Below are 24776 nucleotides of genomic sequence, written 5' to 3' on the forward strand. Positions count from 1 at the left end.
TCAATTTTATTTGTATAGCACATTTAAAAACAACCCACGTTGACCAAAGTGCTGTACATTTGATTAGGTTCCAATAGAAAAAAAATGAAAACATACAGTAGCACGCAAACAGTTCACAGCGCCTCCTCAATGAGCCTCAAACGCTAGGGAGTAGAAATATGTTTTGAGCCTGGACTTAAAGGAGTCGATGGAGGGGCAGTTCTGATGGGGAGAGGGATGCTGTTCCACAGTCTAGGAGCTGCAACCGCAAAAGCGCGGTCACCCCTGAGTTTAAGCCTAGACCGCGGGATAGTGAATAGCGCCAAGTCGGCCGATCTGAGGGACCTGGAGTTAGAGAGGGGGGTTAGAAGATTTTTGATGTAGGGGGGGGGAGTGTCCATTTAGGGCTTTGTACGTGAATAGGAGGAGCTTGAAGTTGATTCTGTACCTTACAGGGAGCCAGTGGAGAGAGGCCAGAATCGGGGTGATGTGGTCCCATTTACGGGTACCCGTCAGGAGTCTCGCTGCGGCGTTTTGGACCATTTGCAGGCGGGACAGGGAAGATTGGCTGATCCCAGTGTATAGGGAGTTGCAGTAGTCTAGGCGGGAGGAAATGAAAGCGTGAATGATTTTTTCTGTGTCGTCGAATTGGAGGAAAGGTTTGATTTTAGCTATGGTTCGAAGTTGGAAGAAGCTGGCTTTTACCACAGCGTTGACTTGCTTATCAAATTTTAATGCAGAGTCAAATATCATGCCGAGGTTTTTGACATGCGGTTTGACTAGGCAGGATAGGCTTCCAAGACTGCCTGTTATCAATCTGATGGAGTCGGGGGGGCCGAATAGGATGACCTCAGACTTGCTCTCATTTAATTGGAGGAAGTTCTGTGCCATCCAACATTTTATGTCCTCAAGGCAGTGTGAGAGGCTGTTTAAATTTGACTGGTTGTTGGGTTTCAGGGGGAGGTAAAGCTGAGTGTCATCGGCATAGCAGTGGAAAGAAATGCCGTGCCTTTGAATGATTTGGCCAAGGGGGAGCATGTATAGAGAGAAGAGAATGGGGCCTAGGATGGAGCCTTGTGGAACTCCGCAGGAGAGGCTAGCTGGAGCAGAGGAATAACTGCCTATGTTGATGGCGAAACTCCTATCTTTGAGGTACGAAGCGAACCAGCTCAGGGCAGTGCCATCAATGCCAACCGTGTACCGGAGACGGTCAATAAGGATGGTGTGGTCCACTGTATCAAACGCTGCGCTGAGGTCGAGAAGGAGCAGGATTGCACAGTCGCCGGTGTCGATGGCGAGAAGCAGGTCGTTGTGTACCTTCAACAAGGCAGACTCTGTGCTGTGGTGGGCTCTGAAACCTGACTGGAAACTTTCCAGGATGGTGTTTTGGTGCAGGTAGGGCACTAATTGGTTTAATATTGCCTTTTCAAGGACTTTTGACAGGAATGGCAGTTTGGAAATGGGTCTGTAGTTGCTAGGCAAGGTGGGGTCTAGGTTAGGTTTTTTCAGTAGGGGCTGGACCACCGCGTGCTTGAAACTGGTTGGAACAGTGCCAGTGGCCAGAGAACTGTTGATAATAGAGAGGATGCTGGGACCGGCTATTGCAATGACATCCTTCAGAAGGGCAGTGGGGGCTGGATCAAGGGGGCAGGTTGCAGGTTTCATAGCGGAGACAAGCTTTGCAAGGGAGGATAGAGTGACGGGTTGGAAGCAGTCCAATTTAGATGAACAGACTAGTGAGACAGCTAGGTCACGGGTGGGAGGGGAAATGTTCATTCTAATATTCTCAACTTTGTTGGTGAAAAACTTAGCGAATTCTTCGCACTTAGCAGGGGACCCAACTAAGCTGGTACTGGGGGCGGGACATATGACAGAGGTAATTGTTCTAAATAGGACCTTGGAGTTGTGAGAGTTTTTGGAAATAAGGTCGGAGAAGTATTGTGCTCTAGCAGACTTTACTGCTTCCTGGTATTTGAGAAGATTGTTTCTCAGAATTTCGAAGGAAATTTGAAGCTTGTCACATTTCCACCTCCTTTCTGATTTTCTGCACTCCCTTCTTAGGGCTTTGGTGGAGTCATTGAGCCACGGCCGACCTTTGGGCTTAGGCTTTTTCATTTTAAGGGGAGCGATAGAATCCAGGATGGAAGAGCAAGTGATATTAAATAAAGAGGCGAGATCCTCAGTGCTGAGATGGGGGGGAGAGGCCTCAATAGTGCAGATGTTGGGGGCAGCTGTGAGAGCCTCGGAGAATTTACTGGCAGTCAATGAATTTATGTCGCGGGAGTAGCGAACAGGGAGATGAGATTTTGCGGGAGATAAAGGCAGAGATGCGTCAAAAATGATAGCGCTGTGGTCCGATAGACAGGCTTCAGTAGTTTCAATGTTGTTGATTGGGAATCCGGACGATAACACTAGGTCGAGAGTATGGCCTAACTTGTGAGTGGGTCCCGTGGTGTGAAGAGTCAGATTGAAGGACTCAACCAGGTGCATAAATTCACTCACAAGAGGCTTAGTGGGACAGCAAACATGAATATTAAAGTCACCAAGAATCATGATCCGGTCAAATTTGGGCAAAATGCTAGAAACCAGATCAGCAAATTGGGTGATGAAGTCCTTATGCATTTTTGGTGGGCGATACACAAGAACAATTAAGAGGGGATAGGCTAGGCCTACTTTAATTAGTTGCACCTCGAAACTGGAGAAATTATCAGCGTTCAGGAGCCGGCAGTTGAAATGTTTCTTAAACACAGTGGCTAAGCCCCCACCGCGTCCGGAGAGCCTAGGCGAGGTGAAGAAGTGACAGTTATCAGGACAGAGTTCCACGAGTGGAGCAAGCTCACCAGGGTTAAGCCAGGATTCTGTGAGCAGTAAGAAGTCCAATCCACGGGTGATGAAGAAGTCGTTGAGGATGAAGGTCTTGTTCTGTAGGGATGGCAAGGATGGCAACATTCAAGGATGGCAACATTGGTCATTTCCAGTTCAGGATGCGGAATGAGCTGTAACAGTGACACATTTATAGCTAACGATTCCAAAAGTATTTAGTGTATGACTAATAAATTGTATCCCAGCCACACCTTGTGCAATATTGGTCATCATTGCAAGTAAATTTATCCAGTGACTTTGTTTTTATGAGGCTTGAGAAATGACCTATCATAATTGAGTAAATTGTGGCGTTTATTTCATTGAAATGCTAAAGAAATATTGAAACAGAAATTGCTGAAAGAACTCAACCAGATGAGCAATATCAGTTGGAAGACGTACCAAGCGATTTTTTAATTTCAAAAATAAACTTTATTCTGAATTTAAAAATGCATGCAAAAACAAGAACAGTACTGAAACACCTGCGACATTCTCAGCATCTATTAATTCATGAAAGTTATCTTTCACAAACTATCTTTATGCCAAGCAACCTTCCCCCCTTCCACACCCTCCCCCCCCCCCCCCCCTCCCCGGGCTGATATGCCTTCTTTTGTTTGAGGTGTCTCCACCAGACCCTTCCCCTCAATGTCAAGCAGTAGAATGAACCCTAGACTTTTAGATCAGGGACCCCTCCTCATAACTTGGAGTTGAGATGAGGGGAGGAATGCAAGACCAAAACCATATGGAGACGGGTAAGTAAAGGGTGATTTTGGTGATAAGGAGCACGAGTGCTGACCTTTAGGAATACCTTGAATAGAAATTAGATGAGAAAGAGACGCTAATAAGGAAACGATGAGAGAGTAGTTTACCTGCAGTTGAAACAGTCCACATTCATTCCAGAAGGTTGCAAAATACCCAGCCCGAAGATAAGACATTGTTGCTCCAGTTTGTATTGGCCTTTACTATGGCAACTTTATTACATTTTAAAACACAGTGTAAATTAAGTGTTTTGGCATATTAATAAAATAATACCTGATAATGTGAAAGCATCTCACACTCGGGTGGTGCAGCGATGAAGTTGCTGCCTTACAGCACCAGAGACATGGGTTTGATCCTGGGTGCTGTCTGTACGGAGTTTGTATGTTCTCCCTGTGGCCGTTCAGGTTTCCTCTGGGTGCTCTGGCTTCCTCCCACATTCTGAAAACATAGGTTAATTGGCTTCTGTAAATTGTCCCCAGTATGTCGGATGGAACCATAGTGGGTGATTGCTGGTCAGTGTAGACTCAGTGGGCTGAGGGCCTGTTTCCATGCTGTGACTCTAAACTAAACTAAATTTTATTTGTCTGGTACCTGCAACCACAATACCAGAATGTGTGCACTTTAGACAGATCAATTGATGTTTGTATATTAAGGGGTTTGAACAATATTAAGTGCAGGAACATAATGCAAGGTAAAAATCAGCAGTGATCTTGTTGAATGGCGGAGGGGCTAAACACCCTATTCCTATTGTGTTCGAAAGAAAACTGCAGATGATTGTTTAAATCAAAGGTAGACACAAAATGCTGGAGTAACTCAGCGGGTCAGGCAGCATCTCTGGAGAGAAGGAATGAGTGACGTTTCGGGTCGAGACCCTTCTTCAGACTGATGTCAGGGGATGGGGGGGGGACAAAGATAGGATGAAGGAGGAGACAGGAAGACTAGTGGGAGAACTGGGAAGGGGGAAAGGGATAGAGAGGGAAAGCAGGGACTATCTGAAGTTAGAGAAGTCAATGTTGATACTGTTGGGGTGTAAATTACCCAAGCGAAATAAGAGGTGCTGTTCCTCCAGTTGGCGCTGGGCCTCACTCTGGCAATGGAGGAGGCCCAGGACAGAAAGGTCAGATTGGGAATGGGAGGGGGACCGGAAAATCAGGTTGGTTAAGATGGACTGAGCAGTGTCTGCCTGCCTGTCTGTCCCGCTGAGTTACTCCAGCTTTTTGTGTCTATCTTCTGTTTAAACCAGCATCTGCAGTTCCTTCCTACACACACTGTCAGAGCAACACTGGGAAGGCGAGCGAGAACAAGGGAGGCAGTGGAGACCATCCCCAGGCCGGGTTGCTGACATCTTCCACTAGGTGCACCAGCGAGCTCTTCATCACCTGCTGTTGTTGTAGCCCCTGGTCGTCAGCACTGTCTTCATGCCACTGCCACCGACGGGTCTCGCTTGGTCGCCGTGAGGCTCCCTCCCCTTGTCCTTGTCGGTCATCACGTTGACCACTCTGCAGTTTCCCGTCCACCACTGCCTCCTCCCCCTTCTCCCTGGACATCTTGTCGGCGAGTCCGGGAGAGAAGGAAGAGGTGACTGACCAGAAGAAGCAGCAGCAAGAGAGAGGGGAGGGAACCCCGCGGTGACCGGGCGCGTCCTGTTGGTGTCGGCGGCCTGAAGAAAGTGCTGTCGGTCGGGGGCTACAATGTGAGCCGTGACAACAGCCGTGTCAACCGGACGGTGCAGCAGCTGTTGAAGGGCTCGCTGGTGAAGACCCATGCCGTTGGCTCTTAGTTGTAAGGTGAAACAACCCAAGGAGCTGGAGGTATCACAAAATGCTGGAGTAACTCAGCAGGTCAGGCAGCATCTAGGAGAGAGGGAATGGGTGACGTTTTGGGTCGAGACCCTTCTTCACACTCTGTCACCCATTCCCTCTCTCCTAGATGCTGCCTAACCTGCTGAGTTACTCCAGCATTTTGTGATACTTTCGATTTGTACCAGCATCTGCAGTTATTTTCCTACAAGGAGCTGGAGTAACTCAGCGGATCAGGCAGCATCTCTGTTGAATGTGGATAGGTAATGCTTCGGATCAGGACCCTTCAGATTGATTGCTGAGTTACCCCAGCACTTTGGGTCCTTTGGTATATTAACCAGCATCTGCAGTTGGTTGTTTCTACCTAATTTTAGGGTGATTCTGACTTGCGAAAATACTAACTTGCATAAGGGTGTACAAAACGTGACTCTTGCATAAGTCAGGGTGTGTCTGCAGTTAAGTGTTTGGTTTCCAATCATGACCTGCTTGTTGCATGGGCCCTCGAATAACTGCAGCCTTGTATACTTAGTGTATCCTAACGGTGTTTTTTTCACTGTAGCCTATACCCTTATCACAATTTATGAGTAGAAAATCTTTCGGATACTTATTTTCATTTATCATGACTTAGCATTTTCATCTCCTCCCTTTTTTCTTATGCCGTCTTTATCATTAATGCCATTTTTCCATGTGAAACCTAACCCTTTGTATTAGTTGGTGTAAAGTCCTTTCTGCCGCCCTATTTATCCTTTCTGCTGTGATTTGGCACGGAGCTTATCATCCTAATACATGCAATTCCTTTGTGATCTAATACCAGTTGCTAAACTGATAACTCTATCAATCCTCTGCCATTGAAGTCTTTTTTAGATGCATAAAAGTCACAACTCTTTGCTCATGTAGACGCACTTTACGTATTTTACACATTTTACGCACAGGACCTGCCCCTCCCAACCCAACCACCACTGCTACCACAAGTTTCTAATTTGACTTGGTATTTCCTTTAGAAGTCTGAAGAAGGGTCTTGACTCGAAACGTCACCCATTCCTTCTATCCTGAGATGCTGCCTGACCCGCTGAGTTACTCCAGCATTTTGTGATACCTGGTATTTCCTTTATGATCTCCTGTGTGTTCATTATTTCGGTTCAGATATAAGGGAAAGATTACTCGCCTTACAAGCTGTCTTTCTAGATTGCTCAGAAAAATTATTTTAACTACATCTTTTGTGAATTTGGGACTTGGGGGTTACTGGACATCTCGGTGATGATCAAATCCTGAGTAAATTACTCTTTCTTCCACTGAACTGATACAGTTAGCGCTTTGCTTTGACCATTCTCCTCATGTCTTTTCTCTTTATTTTTGCAGCTAACAACTAAACCATGCCTGTTGAACAGGCCAAGAAACAGTTGTTTATGACCTAAATGTTCCTCTATTCCTTTTTATCAGTGTCTCCGTCATCCTACATATTAAATTACTTTGTCTTTGACAGTTTGCATTTCAGAGTTGTGGATAATAAATCCCTCTGAACCTGTGGCATCACCACCACCTGCATTGCCAGTGCATTTGTTTCACTCTGTCGTTAATGAGTTTCTACATTGTCTTTGCTCTGTACATTTCCTGCAATTGTACTGCAGTATCTGGACCATTTAATCATTGATATTTGATGGGAATAAATACAAATTGCCCTGTTGACAACCTAATTTACTTCTCCAGATGTCTTGTTTTCCCCATCGGTTCCAATTTAGCATGTGGAGAGCTGGTGAATGTTTGTCGAGGTTGCTTGTGGTATTGGGTGACATTCAGCTGATCTGACCAGAATGTCCTTGGCCCGGCTTCCAGTCTCTATCTGTGGTCCATCGACAGACGTATGGGAATGTTGTTATCCTGATGAATGGGTTCAGTTGAGTTTAGTTTAGTTTTGTTTGTCACGTGTAGCAAGGGGACAGTGATAATCTTTTGTTGCGTGCTAATGACAGCAAGTGCCCCTGCTGCCAGGCCAACACCGCTCTCCTGGTACTGCCCCCAGTGTTCCTAGGGATCGAAAAAGATCAGACTGCTGGAGTTTGGTGGGAGCAGTGATTTTAAAGAAGTTTGAATTACTGGGAACAATGCTCTGTGTTTGATGAGTGCCTTGAGGGGAACATAGAACATGGAAAATAGATACAAAAAGCTGGAGTAACTCAGCGGGTCAGACAGCATAGAAACATAGAAACATAGAAAATAGGTGCAGGAGAAGGCCATTCGGCCCTTCGAGCCTGCACCGCCATTCAATATGACCATGGCTGATCATCCAACTCAGTATCCCGTACCTGCTTTCTCTCCATACCCCCTGATCCCTTTGGGGATCAACTTTGGAGAAAAGAGAGAGGTGATGTTTCGGGTTAAGACCCTTCTTCAGACTTCTTTTTCTCCAGAGATGCTGCTTGACCCTCTTGGTTACTCCAGCTTTTTATGTCTATCTTCGGTTTAAACCAGCATCTCCTACACACAGAACATGGAAAGGTACAGCATGGGAACTGGCCCTTTGGCCCGCTGTCTCTTGCCCAACATGATGCCATGATAAATTAATCTCATCTAGTTACTTTAGTTTATTGTTTATTGTCACGTGTGTCGAGGTACAGTGACACGCTTTGGTTACGTGCTAACCAGTCGGCGGAAAGACAATACATGATTACAATCGAGCCATTCACAGTGTACAGATACATGATAAAGAAACCACGTGTAGTGCAAGATAAAGCCAGTAAAGTTCGATCAAAACTAGTCTGAGGGTTACCAATGAGGTAAATAGTAGTTTTGCCTTTTAATTGCCGCTATCATATCTGCCTCCACCATCACCCCTAGAAGTGTGATCTAGGCATCCACTACCCTCTATGGGGGGGGGGGGGGGAACAGAAGAAACTTGCCCTGAATATCTCCTTTGCCCCTTTTTCCTTTAAACTATGCTCTCTAGTATGTGACATTTCCTCCCAAGGAAAGTGGTTTTGACTCTACCCCATGCCTCTCATAATTTGATATTTCTATCGAGTCTCCCCTCAGCTTCTGGATCTCAAGAAAAAAACAATCCAAATTTGGGAAAAGAAAAAAAAATAGGATAAGGATTATTTTCCCTACTTCCTGTGGTTGCTTTACAAGTTTATACGGATCCTGAAGTTGCTTTCTTTGAGTATCAGCATTTTGTGTGAAAGTTTTGATATATTTACATAATGGAATAATGCAATTTATTGTTGAGCACTTCTTTTCATTGTAAGGGAAAATTGGTTCTACATTTTTGTGATTCCATGGTGCTGCAATGAATTTAAAGTTAACAAAGTGAATCACTGTACTGTCTTCATCATCAACGTGGTGTGTGTGAGCATGGAATTAAGTGGGATATATCGAACTGTGTTCTCTGCCTCCATACTGCCTAAAGGGGACACACGATCTTTTTTTTAAAGTGTTGTTGACTAACCGGGAAGAGAATTCTGAAGTGCGATGATGTGTTTTGTAAATAAAGACAGAGAGCTAAAGGCAATGCTAGAATGAGCATATGACTTGAACAGTGAGAGCATTTTCAAAATGTTTTATTCCTCAATGTTGGAACATGGCACAAAAACTTGCTTGGTGCATCTATGTAAAACTATTAAATAAAGCAAAATGCTTGTCATAAAATTGCTAACGAAACTCCGTGCATTATGGTCAGGTAGGGCAACAAAATAATCTGCCCCTGGCTGGACCATTGCTAAAATAACAAGAGGTAAATTTCACTTTCAATGTGCAATAAATTAATCTGAATCAATTTCAATGTTGGCCACTTAAGACAGCATAGCATGACAGCAAATAAAATCCAGGGATGGAGGAAGGAAAAATAGCTATTTTAGGGAGAATCTGCTTCCGAGGTGGACTTACTAAAAAAAAAAAGTTAATTTTGATTTGAAGATAGACACAAAATGCTGGAGTAACTCAGCGGGACAGGCAACATCTTTGGAGAGAAGGAATGGGTGATGTTTTGGGTCGAGACCCTTCTTCAGACTTAGTTTCAGGGGAGAGGGAGATATAAAGATAAGGAAATGTAAGAGATCAAAAGAGATGCAGGTCAAGGAAAATGTAGAATAGACCATTGTTAGCTAGGAGAAGGTGACAACAAATTTTGTTTTCTTGGCTTAAAGTATCTGCCTCAACCCTTATAAATGTTTGTGCTTTCCTGCATTCTGTTTTTACTATTAAATATCTTGAATTGTTCAGTTTTGTATGCAGCCAATTTTTCCAATGTACTTTAAAAACAAAGCCTGTTGTTCCAAGGTGTCATTTATAATGGCAGTGCCAACTTGTTGTTTGCTCTCTCTCCATTTTCTTGTTATTGCTCCTTGACTCTATGACTCTTTTAACCAGAATGATTTATTTTTCTTTTAGGTATGCTTTGCACTTTCTTCTTCAGAGTGGAATTTGTTACTACATTATGGTCATTGTTGGGGCAGGACACATGCATAAGTAAGTATTTCTTTGAAATTGTTTATGTATATTGCATTTACAAGCCTGTTATGCTGCAGCAAGTAAGAATTTCATTGTTCCATTGTTGCTACGTATAACTCATGTACTCATAAGACTCATGACTTTTGACTCGTTTCATGAAAGAAAAGTGTGTTTAGCACACCTTTAATTTATTGAGGGGGGTAAAAAAAGGTGTGTTTGGCATGCCACATAATTTATTGAGAGAGGTATGGCATGCTTCATGATGGGGAACGAACAAATGTATAATATCCAAGTGTTCAAAAGCCATGTAATAGTTATGTCAAAAGAAAATATAATAAGGTCAAAAGTGATAGGAGCAGAATTAGGCCATTTGGCCCATTGTCTACTCTGCCATTCAATCATGGCTGATCTATCTCTCCCTCCTAACCCCCTTCTCCTGCCTTCTCCCCATAACCCCTGACAAATAATAAGTTTGGGGTAATCTATTCCTTTGTATACAAGATGTATTTAAGGACGGAACAGAAGGGAAAGCCAAGAGTCCATGAACCTGCTGTCTTTGGTGGGACAGCCGTGGAAAGAATCGACAGGTTCAGATTCCTGGGCTTGTTCATCTCTGATCTATCCTGGGCCCAACACGTTGATACAATTACAAGGCAAGCTCATCAATGCCTGTACATCAGAGGGTTGAGAAGATTTTGGCATGTCACTGAATACTCCCTCGAACCTCTACAGGTGTATGGTGTCGATCACAATGACTGATTGCGTCATGGTAACTCAAAAGACCAAGAATGGAGGAGGTTGCAAAAACAATGGTGAAATTTGCACTGCCTCAAGAAGGTAGCTAATGTGATCAAAAACCCAGGGTGTGCTCTCCCCTTGGGAAGGACAAACTGTCATTTACAGGCTATACACCTGAAACCTGTAAATTTTTAATTCAATAGTGAAGAGTGTTTAATTATCATATGCACAATTAAATTCTTACTTGCTGCAGCTTTGCAGGCTTATTAATTCAGATCAGTTGAGTTTATTGTAACGTGTACGTGTAAGGTACAGTGAAACGGTTTTGTTGCGTATTCAGTCAGCAGAAAGTCAATACATGATTACAATCGAGCCGTTTACAGTGTATAAATTCGTGATAAGGGAATAACGTTGAGTGCAAGGTAAAGCCAGCAAAGTCCGGTCGGTCAAGGATAGTCAAAGGTTTCAAAGGTCTTTTATTAGCACGTGTACCAATTAAGGTACAGTGAATTGCGATTTACCATACAGCCATACCAAAAAAAGCAACAAGACACACAACTACATAAAAGTTAACATAAGCATCCACCACAGCAGATTCCCCAAGTTTCTCACTATAATGGAAGGCAATAAAGTCTAATCTTCTTCCCTCATTTTTCTACTGCGGTCGGGGCAGTCGAACCATCCTTCGGGGCGGTCAAAGCTCCTGCGGCTTGGAGTTCCCGATGTTGGTCTCTAACCAGAGACCGCGAGCTCCACGATGTTAAAGACCGCAGGCATCCGAGGTAGAGCTCAGAGGTTGATCCCTGGCAAAGGGATCGCAGACTCCATGATGGTAAGTCCGCAGGCACCCGCGGTGGAGCTCTCGAAGTTGGTCTCTAGCAAAGGCCGCCAACTCCTCGATGTTAGGCTGCAGTACCAGTGGGGACGGAGATACGATAAGGAAAGAAATCGCATCTCCATCGAGGTAAGAGATCAAAAAGTTTCCCCCAACTCCTGTCCCCACCCCCCACATAAACCAAGCTAAAAAACACTAAAAACATACATTTAGCTAAAAAAACAATGAAGAGGGGACAGACAGACTGTTGGCGAGGCAGCCATTGCTGGCACCACCTGGATCCGAGGATCACCAAAGAGATAGATAATGGAACAATAGCAAATAAATATACAATAATATAAATTATCAGTCACACTAGGTAACCAGACCACAATGGTGCAAACCAGAGTACAAAGTGAAGTCTTCAGTTCAGTGCTGAGGTAGGGTAGTGCAAAGTGAAGTCTTCAGTTCAGTGCTGAGGTAGGGTAGTGCTTGGGTGCAGGGTGTTTCAAAGAGCGATGGAGAAGCTGTTCTTGAACCTGCAGGTAACCGATTCGCAGGCTCCTGTACATTCTTCCCTAGATGAGAGCATAGCCAGGGTGGTGTGGGTTCTTGATGTTCGCTGCTGCCTTGAGGCACTGTAACGTTCACCATTTTCTACAACCTCCTTCCTTGTTGGGCAATTGGGTTACCGAACCAGGGCATGATGCAATCGGTCTGTATGCTCTTTACTGTACACCTGTAGAGGTTTGAGAGAATATTCGGTGACATGACAAAATCTCAAGCTTCTGATGTACAGGAATTATCATATCATATATATACAGCCGGAAACAGGCCTTTTCGGCCCACCAAGTCCGTGCCGCCCAGCGATCCCCGTACATTAACACTATCCTACACCCACTAGGGACAATTTTTACATTTACCCAGCCAATTAACCTACATACCTGTACGTCTTTGGAGTGTGGGAGGAAACCGAAGATCTCGGAGAAAACCCACGCAGGTCACGGGGAGAACGTACAAACTCCTTACAGTGCAGCACCCGTAGTCAGGATCGAACCTGAGTCTCCGGCGCTGCATTCGCTGTAAAGCAGCAACTCTACCGCTGCGCTACCGTGCCGCCCTTGATGAGCTTTCTTTGGGATTGCAGTCATATTTGTTCAAGTGCACCTTCTGTTTGGACTTAGAATCTTGATTTCTCAATGTCATTCCGGAACTACCTTGTTTAAGTGCTTCATGGGATTTATCAGCTTTAAGTCACAACTAGAGTCCAGTATCGGGGAGTGGGGTGGTGGGAACTCGTGGGAGAAAGTAAATTCCTTTAATTAACATCTTTATTAAATATGCAACTAAAATAATTTGCATGTTATCCTGCTGTTTGAAGATTAAACTTGCACAACATTGCATAACTTTGACTTTTGTAAAATACTCTCTGGTGTAATTTTAGTTCCTCCAACACTAAGTTATTTCAGGTATTAGTGAGCACATGGCCTGTTTCCATGCTTTACCTAAACTAAACCAAAGTGTATATAAGTAGCAAAACAAAAACTGTAGTTCCCCCACTGATCCTTGGTCGACACAACTCCCCATTCTCTGATCTGATAAACAGCCTTCTACCATGACGTGCTTTCCCTATCCTTAAGGCAAATACTAAATTGACTTTGACCTCCTATTTCCATGAGCGGCAATTCCAGTAACTGGCCTTTTATTGTGGTAGTTTGTCAAACGCTTTCTCCAAATCCATGCAGACCATATCCACTGCTTTCCCTTTCATTGAACATCTTGTAATCAGTCTTTGTTCCTTTTGTTGCTGCTACTTCAAGATATCCTGATCCATGGTTTCTCTCCTTAATTAACTTAAATCTTTTCAAATCTCTGCTTCTGATTCTTGTTTGTAACCACTTTCTTGACCAATGGTCTTGCAGTTTTCTGTTTTCACCCTGCTGATACCTGCCCTGTTCCAGGAAAGATTGGAAGTGTGACATTATCTCTACCTCCATCAGCAACTTGGCTACAAGCCATCCAAACTTGGCAACCTCTTCATTTTAAGTTCAATTTGTCATTCCAATACAATTTTCGCACTATTCCGTGATTTCCACAACCTCTACTTATGTTGATATTTTGACGGCAAACTGCTCCTTACAAAATAATCGCTACATGTCCTAGATTCGCTCTGTGCGCCAGTCAAGTGCAGTTTATTGTTGTACACAAGTACGGTGAGGTAGAAGTTCAATGACCATCTTGTGTGCAGCAGCATCATAGACACATACTCAGACAACATGCTAAGTGTAAATTATACATAAATTATACCAAATAATGAAAAATAAAAAGACTGCACAACAACAAGACTAGTGTAAAAGCACAATTAGAAAACAGGTTGACGCAAGTTCAAGAGACGCTCCATAATGTTCTATTACTGAATTGTCAGGTAGTTTCAAGATCCTGGATGGTTGCAGGAAAGTAGCACCGCCTCAACGTTGTGATGTGGGACTTTGGGCCTCTGTAATTTCTGTCCAATGACTCCAGCATGAAGAGAATAAGGCCTGGATGGTGGGAATCCTTGATGATAAACGATGCCCTCCTGAGGCAGTGTGTCATGTAGATGTTTTCGGGGAGGGCTTTATAACCTCTTGTACATGTTACGATTTACATGTGTAGGAAGGAACTGCAAATGCTGGATTATACTGAAGACGGACACAAAAAGCTGGAGTAACTCAGCGGGCCAGGCAGCATCTCTGGAGAAATGGAATATGCGACGTTTCGGGTCGAAACCCTTCTTCAGAATCGACTCAAAATGTCACGTACTCCTTTTCTCCAGAGTTGCTGCCTGACCTGCATTTACGATTTACATGCCTGGAAAAGATTTTTGGATTCCTTTGTTACCTGGCATTTAATTCTTCTACTCTCGCTGGTCGTTCCAACTCTTTCTTGCACATTTAACTTGTCCAGCCGAGCTCCGACATAATGCAGCTATTTTCTTTTGCATGTCCCTTATCATCCAGAGAACCATGGCATTAGTTTCACTTTTATTCCTCTGATGAAACGTACTCGGTTTCTACCCAAAGTATTCCCTGAATGATGACCGACACTTTTTCTGTCCATCGTTGGGTCCTGACTTGGAAATCATTTGTTGCTTCATCCTTTCTAGTGAGAAGATCCACAGGTTTATGAGGTACTGTTAGTTAACTAGAGATGTAACCTCTCCTCTCCATTTCGTAAATGGTACACTGTGTGCTGTGGTGCGAGGAATTAATATTTATGACACTGTTAGAGATGGAGCAGAGCTGGTGGTGAAAGGCTGACCTTTAACTGTTAGGAGTCATCACTGCAGGAGAACTGGGAAGAGAAGGACTCTGATTGCCATTTGTATTGAATAGAGAAATGTTGCTGTAAAAGAACAGAGGAATTCTGTGCAGATGTGCACAATGGTTGAATGTGGCAGGATAGGTTGTGAAGGTAATTAATAAGCCGCACTCGAGTTTGGGTTTCACCAATAGATGTATTAAGTATAAAAGCAAGGAGCTTGCTTTGAATCCCTTAAAACATGAGTCTTTGGTTTTAACTGAAGTATTGTGTTCCATTCTGGTCACCACATTGCAAGAAGAATGTGAAGGCTTTGGAGAGAATCCAGAAAATATTTACGAGAATAGTTTTGGGGATAAGGGACTAAAATTACATGGATAGATTAGAGACACTAGGACTGATTTCTTTGGAGAGGGAAGGCTGAGGAGAGAATTTGCAGAAGTATGCAAAACGAGGGGACTGGACAGTGAATAATGGGCAATTGTTTCCTTTGGCAGCATACAAGACAACAGATCGCAAGTATAAAATAAAGGAAAGGGAATTAAGAGTGATACATGGAGAAACTCTTATGCAGTGTGTAGCTGGAATCTGGAATATGTTGGACACAAATTCCATTGTGGCTTCAAGAGGGAATTGGATAAATGGTGAAGAAAAATTAGTGAGGCTTAAAAATGATTGGAGAAATAAAACTAGTGAACTTCTCTGGTAGAGAGCTAAAAAAATGAATTTTATTGAATGATCTTTTCCTTTGCTGTGACCATAAGATGATTTAAAATAGAATTTCTCTGCCCAATAAGAGATTAATATGGGATGCCCACTTTCCCCTTAATTTTCACCAACCGGCCAACTGGCCTACAAGAATTAAGTGGGCAATGTTTCGGGTCGAAACCCTTCTTCAGACTCGGGTCTGGACCAAAAGCGTCACCCATTCCTTCTCTCCAGAGATCCTGCCTGTCCCGCTGAGTTAATCCAGCTTTTTGTGTCTATCTTCGGTTTGAAACAGCATCTGCAGTTCCTTCCAACACATACAAGGATTAAGTTCTGGATTGGTCTTGAATTGAATATTCTGGGACTTAAAGCCCAGGATTTTAGTTGGCTACCGCAGCTGGCTGGCACAGACTTCTAGATTTGAATTAAAACTTCACTTGGAATGATTCTCTCAGCAGATGTTTCTGAGAACCATTCCTTTGCGGTAGAACAAGCCCTGTCCACAAGCTGCCCTTTATACTTGAAATGCAGAATTGGCATCCCAAGTTCAGCAGTCAGTGGTCAATAAGTGGTTTGAGTTGTGGAGAATTAATGGTTACATTGATGTTTTATCTGTGGAACTGAATAAATAGAAAGATTGCAGAATTGGTTCTGACACTGCGGGGGAAAAAAACCAGTTGCAAAGTTAGACGTCAGTTTAATATACTTTGGCCCTGTACACACATGACTGTACAGGTTCAGCTCAAACTCCATCATCAAGTTTGCTGATGACACTGTGGTGGTGGGCCGGATCTCCAACAACGATGAGAAGGCCTACCGGGAGGAGGTGGCTGATCTGGCACTCTGGTGTCAGGACAATAGCCTCCTCTTGAATGTCACTAAAACAAAGGAGCTGATTGTGGACTTCAGAAGGGCTAAACATCCAAGGACGTACACGCCACTGGAGATAAATGGGTCTATTGTGGATAGGGTGAGCAGTTTCAAATACTTGGGAGTCCGCATCGCAGAGGATCTGACGTGGGCAACGCACATTGCCGCACTGGTGGGTAAGGCTAAGCAGCGCCTTTACCACCTTAGACAACTGAGGAAATTCAGAGTGTCGCTGAGGATCCTTCATTGCTTCTACTCTGGGGCTGTAGAGAGCATCCTGTCCGGCAACATTACAGTCTGGTTTGGGAACAGCTCTGCCCAGGACAGGATGGCCCTGCAGAGAGTAGTGCGTTCGGCAGAACGCACCATGGGAACTACACTCGTCCCCCTGCAGGACCTATACATCAGGAGGTGCAGATCCAGAGCAAGCAAGATCATGAGGGACCCCTGCCACCCCAGTAACGGACTGTTCCAGATGCTACGGTCAGGCAAACGCCTCCGCTGTCACGCTGTGAAAACGGAGAGGATGAGACGGAGCTTCTTCCCACAGGCCATCAGGACTGTCAACTTTGATAACCCCAGAGACTAAATTTTTGTCGACACTTTTTGTGCTATGTTTAGTAACTTATTAACTTTATTTATATGCTGTAACTGTAATTATTTTTGTGCACAACCCGCAGGCATTGCCACTTTCATTTCACTGCCATCGAGTATGTGTATGTGACAAATAAATTTGACTTGACTTGACTTGACTTGAGTGTTACTCCAGCCAAGAACCAGACTGTTGCCAAGGTGAAAAACCAGTAGGCCAGGCACGGGTTGAGGGCAGCGGTGAACATGTGTCAGCAAATCCGGATTTTCTGGAGAGAGCAGTAAATTGAGTGATGGTTGGTGCAAAAACGAATAAATCATTTTGGAGTAAAGCAAAAAGTTCTGTAGTTGATACTTCTGGCACACTAAAATGGGTGTTTTAAATTCTACTACAATATTTCTGACAGTACTCTGCCCATCCAATTTAAACATTTATTGTTATCACTGCCAAAGCCTTTTGTTGGTGTGTGCACTATCTATGCTGTGCATGACAGTTGATCATCTAGGTTTCTCTGAGAGTGTTTTCCAAACCTATGAATTTGAACATCAAGAAGAGCAACAGCAAATGGCAAGGGTATTTTCCCCTCTTCAGTTCACGCAGTATCACCTTTCTTCCATTCTCATTGTGACTAAATCCTGGAACTGCCCACCCAGTAGTATCACTTGAGTACCTTCATAAGAAAAACTGCCAAGGTTCAGTTTGCCCACAACCTGAAAAATAAATAAAATAACTAGAATTACTGAGAAGAGATGAAATGTACAAAAAAAAAAAAGCAAGTTACTGGAAGCTAATTTTGAATGTACACAATTAAATGCTTAAAAACGTTCAATTTTTTTAGGTTCTGTTTTGTCATTGCTTTTGGATACCTCACCCTGTGCCAAGTTAGCAGAGTATACCTCTTTGATTATGGACTATATTCAGCCGACTTTACTGGGTAAGTTTATCACTCTCACTTTATTTGAATCTATTAAATGCATTTTGAGGAAAAAGCAGGCATTCCTGGAATTCTGTTTTGCCTTTTGGAAGCCCAAGAGGGAAAACAAATGGGAATCAACTCTGTAGATTCCGAAGTCAGGGCTGACATTTGACACAAGGTTTTAGCACCAATTTTGTAATATGTTCATTAGCATAAACAATTTCCACAAAGTGCTGAATTGAGACTGCCCAGAATTCTTCCCTATTCCCAAACATAAGTGCTGTAAAATAGAAGTTTTCTTCTCTTGGTATAGGTGCAGAGTACTGTTTTAACCACATATGTTTCTTTGCAAACACCATCAACACGGGTTTATAAACTCCTCACTAAGTAAATATACACTTTAAACTATTCAGTAAACAAGGATGGTACCCAATCAATACCATTGTCAGTCACGTACACATAGAAATATTGAAACAGAAAATATGTGCATGAATAGGCTATTCGGCCCTTCGAGCCAGCAATTCATGGTTGATCATTGAAAATCTGTACCCCATTCCTGCTTTCCCCCCATACCCCTTGTTTCCGTTAGCCCCAAGAGCTATATCTAACTCTTTCTTGAAAACATCCAGTGAATTGGCCTCCACTGCCTTCTATGGTAGAGAATTCCCCAAATTCACAACTCTCTGGGTGAGTTTATTCTTAAACAGTGACCCCTGGTTCTGGACTCCCCCAACATTGGGAACATTTTTCCTGCATCTAGCCTCTCCAATCCCTTAAGAATTTTATGTTTCTACAAGATCCCCTCTCATTCTTCTAAATTCCAGTGAATATAAGCCCAGTCGATCCATTATTTTACAGCTTTCACTTTATCAATAATATATCAATGTCAGCATTTTATCAATACATGAATTCAGGTATTAAAGTGTATGTGCATAAACTGTTTTGGAAAATTGAATGTGTGTTATTTGTCTATTACTTTGACCAGAAATATCTTATCTTATTAATAATAATCATAATAAAAAATAAGAAACACCTATCTTAAATTCCCAAACAATCATTTGTAAATTTCACATAGTTTTTGACAACACTATGATAGACAGCAAGTGGAGAAGACTAAATTCACTGCATTTTCAGAGGTGAAAGGCCATTGTTTAACCTTTTACCCTTCCCACAATAGATGCTAATTTAATCTGCCTACAGATTAAATTCTGCACTTTAAAAAAAAATAGATGATTTTTTTTTCTCTCTCTGCTATTTCTGTTCTGTAGTCCAATGATGATAATAACACAGAAGATAACCAGCCTTGCTTTTGAACTTCATGATGGTAAGCAAAAATCGAATGTTTGTGTATATAAAGATGAGATATGTACATTTCAATTTAAAAGTGTATATTCTCATCTCCCCGTTACCCTCTCCTTCTCCAGGGTTCAGTTCAAGCAGCCAAACTATTCCTTGCTGGGAGAGGGGCAAAAGGAGGAAGTGAAATGAATTATAATGTCATACTTTCTTCCGCAGTGCCACTGAAAATATTCCTTAAATTATGTTGAAGTAGCTAAGGGAGAAGACGAGGCATGTAAAGGTTTTTTGTCGATTTGATGCTCAACCAGTCCAACTACTGCATTGAACAAAGCAAATCATTGGACTATACAGGCACTCTCCCACTTGCATAATAGGCGACTTGTGTAAACTCGCACTTGCATAACCAATTCTTTAAGCCCACTGCTTTATTTCCAAGATAGACACAAAATGCTGGAGCAACTCAGCGGGACAGGCAGCATCTCTGGAGAGAAGGTTCCAAGTTGTGTGCCTTGGTAGCAGTGGCTAGTGCGTTCACATGTGGCCATTTCCGCAAGCCTGTCATCTGTCTCGGGAATGCTCCCACATGGTGCCCACCACTGGGTGGGAGGAGGGACATATGGTGGCCGTCCCGGGACGCCCACATGTTTCCCACGTAGGATAGTAAAATTACCCAAGCACAGTAGCGCTCAGTTTCCAACTTGGGTAACATCCGACGCGTAAATGTCCACGGGACATATCCATTGTGCAAGTCGGGGTGCGCCTGTCTAGGCAAAACCAGAGAGTGTGCGTCAGGAACTTGTGCACAGTGGCCTCATGGATGCACACCTCAAGTATTACGCAGCTCCGATCTTCCAGATACATGGATGATAAATCACAAAGGCTTTGTCAAGCACCATGAATCAGTGTCGACAGCAATTGCTGGCGTCACATGAATGATTAACATGGAATGACTGGAGGTCCTTGCGCAATTTGTTTGTTCAAAGCAGACCGTGGCGAGCTAACTTCATTGCAAGAGGCAATACATGATAAGCATTACATAAAGGGCAAATGCAGATGATAACCTGAAGTTAAACAATGACAACAGGATAAAGGTTCAAGCCAACAAGTTGAAATTGGTTAATGGAGAAGATATTTTAAAGAACTTATCATCACAGACTGGGTTTCTAAATAGATTGATATTGAAAATAACTTGTGGAAATCATTAAAAATGGGTTTGATATTGTCATAAAAGGATTAGTGAAGGAGAACTCTGGATGCGTTGATGTGGCATGAAGGGTTGCTATCAACCATATGGTCTACCAGTTTCCCAGTGCAGCAACTCTCCTCTGACCTGGGTTCCATCGTTGATGTCTGTGGAATGTGGTCTGAACCTACAACAGACTGATTTTGATGCAAGGGTTGCCAATTAGCCCCAAGAATGACATGCTTGTTGTTCCACAAGTCGACTGTTTTAAACCAGGACATTTAATTTGTATCCAAAGAACTGAGTCTCCCTTTGAAAAGTACTGTGATTTTTTCCTCCGTGTATCCTTGAGATGTGGATGTGCATACTGTTTACTGTGAGCTTCCTATAAACAAGGAATTGTGTGGCAACCTGTTGTATATAACAGTAAACTAATCTGTAATCTGGAGGTTGCTGGAAATGCCTGCGTTTATTCCCTATCACAATTGCCTGTAAACTAAGGAGGCAATTCCCCGTCAAGCACGATGTGGGTCTTCACTTGCATTGAGGTCAGACCATGTTCAGTTAGCACATTTCTTTCCTTGAGGACCTTTTTGAACCAGGCAGGGTATTTTTCAGTAGATTCAAAGTTAATGTGTGACTTGGATTTTTTCAGAATTTGTCAACAGATGGGATAGATTAAACTTGAATACAACTTGGGAATCTTTAAAAAAAAAAAAAGAAGTTTAATATTACAATTTAAAGGGCATGGTGAAGGAGAAGATTGTGACTGGCATGAAGGGATGGCATCCATATCCATCTGGTGACTGATTTTTGTGGTGTGGAAGAAGTGTTTTAAATTCATTGTGTTGACGGTTTTGGTGGAAGGATATTATGCTGGCTGGTAGTCTATGACCAGTGGATTTCCACAGGGATCTGTGCTGGGACCTCTGTTGTTTGTGATGTATGTAAAACAACTTGGGTCTAAATGTAGATGGGTTGGTTAGTAAGTTTGGAGTCAACACCAAAATTGCTGGAGTTGTATATAGCAAGAATGGCTGTCAAAGTATACAATGGGATATAGATCAGCTAAGGAAATGGGTGGAGAAATGTTTAATTTTTTTGGTGCAGTCTTTTATTTGTAATTATTTTCTTTCATTTTACCTGCTTTTGTGTGCCATACTTGATCTTCATTTTCCCAGTGAAGTGTCATAAAGCATCAATTAGTAATATTAATATGTTTCCTGTCAGGTTTTTCTGTGTGTAAACTCCTTTACTTGAAGGTAGACACAAAATGCTGAAGTAACTCAGCGGGTCAGGCAGCATCTCTGGAGAGAAGGAATGGGTGACGTTTCGGACCGAGACCCTTCCGTCTGAAGAAGGGTCTCGATCCGAAACGCCACCCATTCCTTCTCTCCGGAGATGCTGCCTGACCCGCTGAGTTACTCCAGCATTTTGTGTCTACCTTTGATTTAAACCAGCATCTGCAGTTTTGTTTCTTAACTCCTTTACTTGCATTTATAAAGAAACTTGCTTGTGTCAATTTGTCACGCTGTAATCGCCCCTTTCTGCCAGGGCGACAAGCTGCAGTGCCACCACTTGCATGAGATGGGAATTACAGTGTCAAGGTTGTGTAGGCAATTTCCATTAGAAGCAAGTATAACGATTGCAACAGTTTAGTGCAAAATATTTATTAAAATGCTTGATTAACTATGGTATAATGGGGGAGAACTATGCGTGCCTATTAGGGCTTTATTAAGCTTACACTTGATTTTCTTACATGAAGCATACAGGATCTTCACTTGCTCTTTCAAACATTTATCAAATTTATCAAATATAACTTGCCTTCCACGTGTTTGTTCACTATCTCAGATGAGTCCACGCCCTTCTAAGGGTGAACTAATCATTTCTATTTTTGATCACCAGCACTTTTCTGAAGAGCCTAAAGGCAATTAAACAAGGTTTCTCTTCTTCAGAACACAACATAGTATTTCCTTGTCCATTTACACATCTTTTGGAAAAAAATATTTTCAGTCTAGTTGTCGCAAACCTTTTGGTGATTACTGCCTGGCCTTGCATTAAATTATCATATCATATCATATCATATATCTACAGCCGGAAACAGGCCTTTTCGGCCCTCCAAGTCCGTGCCGCCCAGTGATCCCCGTACATTAACACTATCCTACACCCACTAGGGACAATTTTCACATTTACCCAACCAATTAACCTACATACCTGCCTTATACCTGCCTTAAATTACTGCCTTAAACTTTAGGCAGCACATCCTGCTTTTCGAATTACCTCCCGAAAAGGCCTGTTTCCGGCTGTATATATATGATATGATATGATATGGTTATATAAAATTGATTTCATAATGCTTTATCAAAGCCAGTTTAAAAAAGTGTTCCTTTTTTAAAAACAAATTGTTTCTTAAGCTACAACAGATCATCAAACTAATTCTAGTGGCCATAAAATCTCCTTTGCAATTTTCTTAACTGCATGGAAAGTGTCTAAATTATTTGAGGACCATAATGTCTTCCATAGTTGTGGGGTATGTGGCTGTGAAGCTATTTCCCCTGATTGGGGAATCGAAATGTCGGCTATGTAATCCCATTTAAGACTAAGAAGAGAAGTTTGTCTCTTCTCTGAGAGTTACCCGATGAACCTTTTGGTACCTTCTTTATAGGAATATTCATTTATAGGAACTAAAGGAATTCCTAAGAGCCATTAAATTCAAGGCTGATACAGACTTTTGGATTACCAGGCTATTAAAGGTTATAGGAATCCTCTACAACAGTGGAGGTCATTCAACAATCAGATCACCCGTGGTGTTTTTAAATGTAGCAGGCCATGATATGAGATAAATTTCAACACAAATTTGGTCAGAGTCTGGTTCCAAGTTCACTTACCGGAAAATAAATGCTTGGCTCATCTCAGAAATAAGAAACATCTGATGGAGATTGTCTTCATTCCCAACCATCTCCATCACCCTCCTGACCACAGCACTCTACAACATGAAACTAGTTTGACAATTGCAGTATCAATGTGAAATAGTTGTGTGAATCCCTCGACATCAATTGCTTCTTATCAGATACCATATATACATGGAGAATGCGACCTATGGAAGGTATATTTTCTTCTTTCCCTCCCAGTATTTCCACTGCTGTCCACCTCCAATATACCATTCAGTTAGACTGTGACTGATCCATCACCTTTTTCAACAGTTAAATAGCAAAATCTGATGAATATCAGTTCCAACATTATCAATTGACCTGGTGTCAACGGGTACTTTGTTGTTGCTGTTCTAGAGCTAAACCACATTTGTGAAATTCCACCATATTACCTCTGAACATTAGCAGTTTTAATTAAAAAAAATAGGGCTTTTAGCCTATTACTTCATTTCATTCTTTTTGAGACTATTTTCCTTCTGAATTTGCATGATGTCCCAAGCACTTTGAAATGTTAAATTCAGAGGCCCTGGAGCCATACATTCTATGTAAATCAAATCATCCACACATTCTCACCTTTGTACAGTTACGGAAAAAGCTGCTACCACAAGAAGTCACAGAGTTGTACGGCACAGAAATGGAGCCTTCAGTCCACCATGGCTGATACAGACCTTTTTCGCCTATTACACTAACGCTATTTCCCCACATTTAGGTTGTATCCTTCTAAGCCTTGCCTGTTCAAGCGCCTGACTATTTCTCTTGAATGTAGTGATTGTAACTGACTCCAGCACTACCTGTGACAGCGCGTTCTAGATATCAACCACTCTACATGGAAAGATTGTGCCCCCAATTCCTTTAAAACTCCTTGCTCTCACCTTAGAACCCAAGCACTTTTGGGTTTTGATTCCCCTAGCATGGGTAAAAGATTCTGGCTGCTTATCTATGCTGCTTATTTTACAGTATATACTTCTATCAGGTCAGCCCTCTCTGCCTCCTTCATTCCAGGGAATACAAACCCATCCCATCCAATCTCTCCACAACTGAAGTCCTCCAATCCAGGTAACATTTCCTCTGTGCCCTTTCATGTGCAACCACACCCTTCCAATCATGTGGCATCCAGAACTGTATAAAGACTCAAAATATAGTCTAACCTGCATTTTAAGTTTCAACATAATGTTCTGCCTTTTATTTTCCATACCCTAACCCACAAAGGCAAGCCTGTAATTTGCCTCCTTTATCATCCTATGTGCATGTGTTGCCACTTTCAGGAGATATGGACTCCTGTTCATCAATATTTCTTGGTGCCCTACCATTCCCTGCATGTATCCTACTGTCTACTGATTTCCTCAAATGTATCACCTTGCACCTTGTCGGTATTAGGTTCTGTCCACCAACGCTCCACTCAACTTGCTATCTGATCTATATCCTACTGTAGCTTCAGAAAACTTTTCATATTATTTTCAAATTTCCTAGTATATTTCCTACGTTCCCATTAAGATGTTGTTGATATATTCACAAACAACAGATCATAAAAAAGTTTCAAGTCATGTCATAAATGTACTTTCCATAATTAAGTGACTGGATTTGGAA

At 42.5% G+C, this 24776-nt stretch overlaps 2 protein-coding genes across 4 annotated transcripts in view; both read left to right on the forward strand.

Moving 5' to 3' along the window:
- kidins220b (kinase D-interacting substrate 220b) overlaps positions 1 to 24776 on the forward strand; it is a 294629-nt gene that overhangs the window by 137213 nt on the left and 132640 nt on the right. The window lies entirely within an intron of this gene.
- The window catches only part of mboat2b (membrane bound O-acyltransferase domain containing 2b), a 96804-nt gene that overhangs the window by 39925 nt on the left and 32103 nt on the right, over positions 1 to 24776 (forward strand). The window contains exons 3-5 of one of the 3 annotated variants that reach the window (XM_078399229.1): positions 9780 to 9857; positions 17700 to 17795; positions 19046 to 19101. In XM_078399229.1, coding sequence (XP_078255355.1) covers positions 9780 to 9857; positions 17700 to 17795; positions 19046 to 19101 — 230 coding nt within the window. Of the gene's footprint in view, positions 1 to 9779; positions 9858 to 11371; positions 11410 to 16294; positions 16370 to 17699; positions 17796 to 19045; positions 19102 to 24776 lie in introns of those variants that run through there. The other 2 variants (XM_078399231.1, XM_078399230.1) reach the window with 2 other exon arrangements.

The sequence above is a fragment of the Rhinoraja longicauda genome, chromosome 5 (assembly GCF_053455715.1).
Source record: "Rhinoraja longicauda isolate Sanriku21f chromosome 5, sRhiLon1.1, whole genome shotgun sequence".
NCBI lineage: Eukaryota > Metazoa > Chordata > Chondrichthyes > Rajiformes > Arhynchobatidae > Rhinoraja > Rhinoraja longicauda.